We start from the raw sequence: 9,243 nt of genomic DNA, 5'->3' as shown, positions 1-9,243 counted from the left end.
TTTAAATGGGCTCTCTGTGAGACCAAAGTAGTACTCTTTGAAAGCCCTCTCCCCTTGAGAAGGCTCTGCAGAAAAAAAACCCCTGAGAATAATGAAAGAACAGGTAGCTCTTGCTTAACTCTGTGTCAACCTTGTTTGTATGACATGAGAGAGATATTTAAATTTTAAATCCTGGAAGTCAGAGATAAAAAGTGGTAACAAACTCATGGCCAGCTTTTTCCCAGATTGGTATTGCAACACCCAAAGTTTTCTTTTGGCAACTCCTCCTCCTCCTCCTCCATGTGAAATAAATGTCTCTTAGTAAGAAGCACAAAGTTAAAAACATGAAAATTCCTTTCAGTGGTAGAAATCCCCCACTATTCGAATGTTCGAAAGGAAGATATATTGTGATCTTCATTACAGTTATTTCAATTTTAATGTTTCAAAGAAAGAAGAAGTACCTGTAAAACGGAAGCCCCACTGTGTAGAAACTGAAGCCCAGCTTCAGCAGAATCGATGCCTCCAGTTGCTAAAATGGGAAATCCTGGGAGAGCACGGGCTATGGCAGACACTGCGCGGAGGGCGATGGGCCTGATAGCATTTCCTACAGAAAACCAGAACATTTTGTTAGCAGTGTCAGAACAGATCCTGATGCAACTTGCACATCCCTCACAGTAGGAACATGAGGAACTAACATCTGAGGTGCAGAGGCTATATTCATTCATAAACTGAAACCAAGTGGGTTTCAAGTGGTATCAATACTTGTAAAGCACTATGCATTTTGCTGAAATACAGAAAATGGCAGAAACATTTGGATGAACACTGCAAAGCTAGCTCAAACATTTTAGCTGTGTTCAAAACAAAGACTAACATGTCTGAGACAGAAAGCAATACTTTACCACACAGTACACTAGACAAAGAGATTTATGTTTCTACACGAAGAATCAGGTTGATTTTCTGAACATAGATAAACATGTTGTCCAACTAAGAGTAAAAACCTCATTTATTTATGTTCAACTAAAAGTTGTTTAAAAGTACCATTTCACTGCACTTGAAATTTCATATTTTATTTGTTTCCCCTCTGGATGTTTGTAAATTCAGATAATCCTTTATGTAAGTCCCCTTTAACAATCAACATAATAGTCAAAAGAATAAACTATATTCATTTATGGTAGTATCTCCAAGACTGGGGCTTGCATTTCAAATGGTATATAGAGGTTGAGTCAGAAAACTCCCTGCTGTATTTACAGGAATTACGATTAAAGTCCCAATACACTGTGTCTGCAATGTGTCTTTTTTGCTATGTTCTATTGGTGGTATGCAAGTATTTAAAATACGGATGCTGCTTATGAGATGATGGATAGCACAGATAGCTGACACTTTCAGTTACCTTTTTTTTAGGCTAGTTGGGATTTTTGTAGAAAATATTAAAATTCTTAATTTACATTACTTAATTTAATGAACCTTTAGGATAATTTGATGTCATCATTGGACAACAATACAGTACTGGAAGGGCAAGACACATCACCCCCAGAGGAACTGTCTGGCTGTGGCTGTCAGATCTTTCCCCCACCCCTCCCTTGGTACTGTATTAGGTAACAGCAACTAAACTTTCATGTGCATAAATGGACAGCCAAACCCAAGATGCACCATTGGTGTGTTTTCATGAAAACTAGAGCCTGAGTAATAAAAATTGGAAATCTCACTAAAACTGCTTTAAAGAATCTAAGACCACAACAGAAAATATCACAAAAAAGGAGCTGGAGTTGAGCAGGAACTTTCCATAGGACACTAATGACTATTTGCTGTCATTTGAGCTAGATCGGTTGTAACATGTTTGAAAAGAACAGAATGATTCTCTGAAAGAGGATGATTGTTAAGTGTCCAAAGAGCAAATATTTTGACAGAATTAACAGTCCAGTCTTAGAGAAACGCTTGAGGAAAAAAAAAAAGAAAAATGGAAGCCATGCTGTTTGGTCTGATGGGTTTATTTATAAAGCTTTTTGGAAGATATACAGGCCAAAACATACCCTACACAGCCAAAACCACTGAAAATAATCTCATCAAAAAACAGTAGTTCATGAAATTCTTCAAATATTCAGTGTTTGAAATTGAGGCTAGAAGTAAGCATCAGACTTGTTGTATTGCTTTCAGCCAATGACACAGCTGCTCCAGAATCTCACTGTGATGAGGTAGTTGTTTTTTATAAAGGTGAAACAATACAGGCACTAATAACTCTGAAATCATGTAGCTAGAGGGAAATTTCTTCACAATCTGCTTGAGTTAAAACCTGACATCTGCCTTGAGGCATGAATGTTTATACTCTTTTAACCCCCATGTAACTTTTAGAATTTGCATTCAATCAGTTTTAAAGCCTTATAGACCCTTGACCTTAATAATAGCTCGTAGTAAAGAGCTACACAAGAAAATATTTTCAGAATATAATTGTTCCTTTCTTTAGTATTATTAAATTAGCCACCTTCTCACTTAAATGACTGTCTCTGTACAATGGCCAATAGAAGAAAAGGAGCAAATGTCAGTTTATTTAAGGTTTCAGCACAACAGGTAATCAGAAAGGTCTTCATTCAGCCCAAAGAAATCAAGCATGTGATTTCATGAAGTCTAGCAGAGATGGCAATGAGACTTAGAATTTATTATGGAACACAGGTACTTTTTAGTACTAGCTGAACTTGATATTCATAATATGAGTTATTACTTACATTTGGTGATTAGTAAATTAGTGATAAATTGGTATGATTGCAAAAGTATTCCATTCATTTATAATTCACTCAAATGAATTTAAAAACATTTCAGGAGTGCTTTTGATGAGAGTAAATAAATGGCTGTAATGACAATCAGAGGGTTGACTAAGGTGTCACCATTCATCCCAGCTTTTTTTTTTTTTAAATTAGTCTACAGCATACAAAACAAGCACAACATAAGGTGTAGCCATTCTCCCATACATTTTTTGATCAACAGTTCAGAAGCTTCCCCCTCCATAACAAAAGCAGCTGGTCTGGAATACAATGTGATTTGCTTGTAATAGTGAAACAACCTTTCAGATTAAAGCAAAAAAAAAAAAAAAAAGAAAACAAACAATAGTGATGCCAAGCTATTAAAATAGGCAATTAAAACAAAAGAAAGCAAATGAACACTTGATTTGACCTACAGTCTCTATTTTCTTGCATTTTCGTATGAGTACCATAGGAAGGTAATAAATTCCATTATAGAGATCTGTGGAGAAGGAGTTTTTAAAAGGCTGAAATAAAGGAGATTTAATCCCAAACTTTAAAGGACCTGTAAGTAGTACTGCGAATTTGCAGAATGTTGTCTGATAAATCCTATGGTATTTAAGAAGCTGAGGTCCAAATCCAGCATGCATTTGAAAGACAGCTCACATACTAAAAGATAAGCATCTACCACCTACTTTGACATGTTGGGACCTGTAATTCCACTAGTTAAGCACCCGTAGCTGAGGAAACTGCTGATATGGTTGCTTCAGGCAACCCAGTAGCTTTAGAAGTTCCCAGCAGAAACAATTCAGATCATCTTGATCCCAGTGATCCACCAATGGGAGAAAAAAATAGTCTCAGAAATCTTGAATACTGGGCTACATTCTTCCTTGCAATATATTAGACCAGTGTGATAGTTTAGTAATAGTTTTCAACACATACATGCAGCAGCTCTCTAACTGGGGCCTATGAGTAAAGATAACCCAGGTCCATGAAAAAACAGCTAACAGAACGGAAGTGAATCAATTCAGACTGATAATATGGAGCCTGAATCTTCAAACAATCCAAACAGTCTCAATGGTCTTTATCAAACTCTCCATCAACAAGAGAAACAGATTTTAAAGGAAAGCAAACTCTCATACATTTGGATAGCAGATCACCTAAAACCACATTTTTGTATCTATGGTTACTAGATGGAATAAAAATGAATTTGGGTCATAATTCTCCCCATTCTGTGCATTGTAAAGTAAAATTATTTTTTAATTCACATTATATTATATTACACTGCAGTTCTTTACAAAATTAATATGAGATTTAAACCAACAAGTCTAAATATTACAAAAAACCCCCAGCTGATACATTATTTTTGATTAATAAATCACCACTAAAGTCTGTGCTGCTAAAAAAATATAAACACCCAAAATCCAAGCAACATCACCTTTCCTCCCTCTGTAGATACTCTCCTGGAAGAAAACTGACATGGTTATCTCCCTGACTGTTACAACTAATGAAGCTAATGACAAAAGAAGCCAATGACAGCAAACCCCAAACTTGGGTGAAAAGCACTACAGAAGGAAAATGATCTGGGAAAGTTCAGGCATTGTAGATGATCAATTCAATGCTTCAGGAAGTAACTAGGTAAGAAAGTTTGGTGATTCAGAAAAAAAACCCAGAAAACCCAATTCTTTGTTAAGACATTTTCTGCATAATGTATATGCTGCCTAATACCGGTGATCAAAGTACTTTATATAACTGGTATTTGCAAACAGTCCAGGGAAACATGTAGGTTATACACAATCCACTTGCATAGCATTCCTTCTGATTGCAATTAGTCCACACGTTCTTTCTCTCTCCCACCTGTAGGTGGCCACCATAAGCTGCACTTATCAAATAACTCATTAGCAGGGTTTTCAATACTGTCATATCCAGATAATTAGCAATTTATTTAAATAACCAATTTCTGTGGAAATAATTGCCATGGAATGCCCTGAACCTACTTTTTATAAACTATAATAAAAGTGTTAAGATAATCCCTGACATTTGCAAATGCCATTAGTTCACCTTTCCTTTTGATAGTGCTATGGCATTATGTTTAAACAATTACCCGATAACGCGGCAGTTTAATGAAACAGTGTAGCAGACACATCCTTCAAAATGACCAGAGAACACATTTATATGCAGAAGAAAACTCAATGAACAGACGTGTTTAGAGAGAAAGACTATCCACAGCTGTTATGAGGTCTGCAAATGGGACACACAATGTTTGGAGCACTAAAAAATATAGGAAATTCCCAAAAAACAAGTGCAAGATGGACCTTGACACAGCTAAATGGTGACAGCCCAGCACTTCTCAGGATCCAGAGATGACTCTTTTCACTGTTCCCTATCTATTCCCCTGCCTAGTCAGTTCTTCAGTCCATTATTATTCATTAATAACCATTTGCCAAAATCACTAGCAATAATGTACTAGTTATGCAGGCTCTGGCTATTTCCAAGCAAAACCTGTAGTTATTAATCTACCAAATGGAGCATTTGAGAGAATATTCCTTTTATGGGATGTCTCTGCATCAGTTAACCTACATCTTCAAAGCAATGGCTACCTAATGTTTCATTTGTAAGTTGTGAAGGGACATCAACGCTACCAAATAAATGGTAAAGGTTCTGCTGACTACAGAGAAGTCAGGACTTTGCCACAAGACTTTAGAATAAAGCTAATGATTCTGCAGATTTGAAACAATTTCTACCCAAGTCGGCTATAGCAGGCTCTTGAAACCATATCAACTGACTGCATTTTTCTTAGCGTATCATGGCTATTGTGACAAACTGATAGTGTGTTGATAGTTTCTCTCATAACTATTGCCCACTTCCTTTTAATTTCAAAGCTTACTTCTCATGCGATTCCGTCTGGGATACCTACAGATTTGAGTCCCACCCCGTGACTGGAAAAGAGAGGCAATAATTTTGCTTCATATTTCCTTAAAAAAAAAAATTAGTACTCAAATAGGAAAAAAGAGGTGGAACTTCCATAACCACAGAGAAAAATCAGTGTCTCTTTTTGGATTTATTTTTACCATTTTTGAATTAATACGAATGATTATTTATGTTCTTTCAGCTGAAAGTTCATAAAATCACCAGAGTTCTCATTCAATAAATGTTTAGTAGTCATCAGAGACTTCTCTCAATTAAAAAAGGCTAGAATCAGAGTAAGAGAGAGGGAAAAATTAAATTTTTCTTATCTGTAAATATTATTTATCCAGGAAGACCTGGGGGAATTGTCACTCATATCAAACTTCAGTAGGAAAAATCAAGAGGACAGATACAAATTGTTTTGTGGGTGCTGCAAGAAGTGGTTAAATGTTTCCTAACAAAGCCATTCTCTCACTGAAAACTACAGATTCACCAAAAATCGATACTTCTGGTCATCAGCATGAAACCAAGCAAAGCATTTTCTGTTGCAATTTATCAAACGTTCATTATTTAATTTCACTCACGCTTTCTACTTTGGTTTGACTTGAAGCTGGAAACTGTCTGACAGCATGCTTTACATGTTCTTGGGTTGGCTCAGTGTGCCCTTTCTTTCCCTTAACTGCTTTGCTCTTGCTCCCCACTGTGACTCAGAGCCTGAGTCAGCTGCTCTGGAGCGGCAGAGCTGTGCACCCTGTGCTGCCGAAGGAGGTCTGGCACCGTTCCCACTGCACTCCTCCCCTGGCCACGACAAACCTTGCCTTTTACCAAGAGAGTGCTAGTGTTAATCTAATAAAACAAATAACAATACAACAGTAGTGAAAAGGTAATAAAGGTAGTGCTAGTACCCAAGGTATGCTCCCAACATAATACAAGGGAAAAGACACACGAATAGGACCAGCATAACAGCCAAGCAACAGCCCATCTAAAAAATATGGCCCAGTTACCAGACAAGAACACTCCAGCCATCACAGAGGGGCAAAGGAGTTCCTGCCAATTCTGCTGGGCAATTCTTCCCCTCAAAAGATGTGAGTGCTTCACTTTATGACACAGTAGGTCTCACGGCCCATTTATTTCGATGCAGAGACAGAGGTGTTTAACCCAAACGGGTTAGTGGAAATGTTTCTGGCTATTTACACAGAAGCTTACAGATTTGTTCAAAGGCAGCCATGCCCCTGTCAGCCTCAGCAGCGCTGCCTTTGTTTGAGCTGGTTTTAACTTCCATAACAACAACTACCATGATCAACATGACCCTGCTACCAGAATGTGTGTGAATGTCTACGTGTCTGTCCCAGTACTTTAGCACATAGATAATTCTAACCACAAAAAGGCAATTTAGTACATCTAAGGACACACTGGAAGACCAGTGAGTGGCTGCTGAGCAGGGGATAGAGGGTCCTATACTGTATTAAATAAAAAAAAAAAGAGACTGAAAAATGCAGTACAACAACTTTTCAAGTTATTTACAAAACCTGATGAATACCTTATGTTGTTTAATAACCACTTGCCTAAGAAGTTCATTACAGAAAGGGAAGCAGAACTTCTTGAAGTATAGCAAACTATAGTAACCAGGTCTAGATAACTAGAAAGCTCAATAAAGTATTTCTTTCTCCCTTTACACAACTCAAGTTCATCCTTGTCCTATTTTGAGGTTTATCTATTTTATTTTGCCTATCTATTTTATCTATCTCATCCCATTGCTATATCTAGCAATAAAGAATTTAAGGTACAAATATATTTAGATCTATTTATAGATACATAAATATATTAAACATACAATGTCACAAATACAAATTCTTGTGAAATGAATCATTCCACTTGAGTAGAAAGCACTGTATTTGCCTGTGCAGTAATGTCTACATACACATCCACCATCTTATTATTACATATCCATATAATCTGTGTGAGTATATATATATATATACACGCACACTCAGTAGACGTATTTCCATATTCACATATACATAAAACAGTGGATGACACGTCCCCTGATAAAACCTGTTATTTCAACACTTCAAGTGAAAAGTGTTAAAATAAATGGCTCATCACACACAATGTGTTAAAATAAATGTTTATTTCAACACTGTGTGTATCATAGCCATTTATTTCAACACTTCCCATTTCTCAAGACTCACACAACCAAGAGTAGGAGAACTGATAGCTATACCTAAGGTAGCTGAAGCACATAGCCCTACTCTGCTTGCCATAGGATGAGTAGGAAGTTATTTGACACTTTTTTTCCTCCCAGCAATAAATAGAAACTACCTATCTTGACTGTTCGTGGGGATCTGCATGTGTCTGTAAGTTGGTGAGCTGTATCATCATTTGGAAAGAAGGGCCATACCAGAATCTGTTGAGATATTTAGAAAGCAAGCTGCTGCTACCAGAGTAGGGTTGGGAAAAGAAGCAAAGCATGGGGGCTTTTGACAATTTCACTGCTATTTTGGAATTTGACACAAAAGCATCTGGGCAGACAAATATTCATGTGAACAAGAGCAAAAAGTAGAGTTGTTCATACTGAAGGCTGGATGGGATGTGATTTTTGCAGGGCCAGTTATAATCTGGTGACCAAATTATGAGTTAGAGAACATCTGGGTTCTCACTTTATCCTGCTGAAACAGTTTCTTGGGAGGATTCTTCAGCTCCCAAGACCTGCCTTATTGATTTTAATAGAGAATCTGAAGGGTCTTTGGAGAAGCAGTTTTCCAACTTTAAGGTGGTCTCTAAAGTAAAAATATAGTCATTGGGAACTTCATGTTGGTGCATTTAGATTAGTGTCAGCATCTGAACTTGCTCCTACAAGACAAGCTCAGACATTACATTATATGCCAGTGTTAAGCTAGCATTAGTTTCTTGCTCTGCTTTATTTTGGGAGAAAAGCACAAGAAGCTCCCATTTTCCGGTAGTTCTCCTTGGAGCCAGAGGGCACTATGCCTTTACAGATCAGTCTCTAAGGGAGGCAGGATGAAGATGAAGAAATTTAAATAAGGCACAAAATAACAAAAACTCCACAGATCTTGAGTTCTCTCTGAGCAATATTTACTGCCAACTTCCCTGTAACGTTTTCTTACAGCTTTCCTGCTTTGAAAAACTTTAAAAGCATGATTAGAGATTGTCTAGGCCCTAACAAGACAATGTGGCCTTAAGAAGATAAACAATTGGTGGGAGTTCTCTTTTCTTTTTCTTGTACTTTTTCTTCCCTGAAATTGCAGATCTGTTTGCTGGTCTGGACAGAGCATAAGCCCACAAAATAAACTAATGAAAGGTTAGTGAACACTTTGCAACCAGCATACCCTATCACAAGACTGTTTTGCACGCAGACAATGAAAAATTGAGACCACAGTTTCATCAACTCACAAATAAATTCACTGCCTCGAGCCAAGCCACTGCACAGTGCTAGTTGCCTATATTCAAACATTTCTCTTCCTGTAAAATTATCTTCTCCTCTTGTCACCTTTGGCAGATAAAACACTAAAATCATTTTGTAGCAGAATAGCCTACAATGCAATGAAAGTTTTCCAGAAAAAACCACAATGTTTTCACCATTTCACTTTCTTCAGATGTGATT

General features: G+C 37.1%; 1 protein-coding gene across 8 annotated transcripts in view; it reads right to left on the bottom strand.

Annotated features, from left to right (window-relative positions):
* The window catches only part of DPYD (dihydropyrimidine dehydrogenase), a 337,796-nt gene that overhangs the window by 63,989 nt on the left and 264,564 nt on the right, over positions 1-9,243 (bottom strand). For all 8 annotated transcript variants that reach the window (XR_010432716.1, XM_064664686.1, XM_064664689.1 and 5 more), the window contains one exon: positions 441-583. Coding sequence is in view for 7 of the 8 variants with exons in the window: in XM_064664686.1 (XP_064520756.1) it covers positions 441-583 (143 nt within the window). In the remaining variant the exon portion in view is untranslated. The remainder of the gene's footprint in view (positions 1-440; positions 584-9,243) is intronic.

The sequence above is a fragment of the Pseudopipra pipra genome, chromosome 9, assembly GCF_036250125.1.
Source record: "Pseudopipra pipra isolate bDixPip1 chromosome 9, bDixPip1.hap1, whole genome shotgun sequence".
Lineage (NCBI taxonomy): Eukaryota > Metazoa > Chordata > Aves > Passeriformes > Pipridae > Pseudopipra > Pseudopipra pipra.
This window is presented reverse-complemented; position numbering and strand designations above follow the sequence as displayed.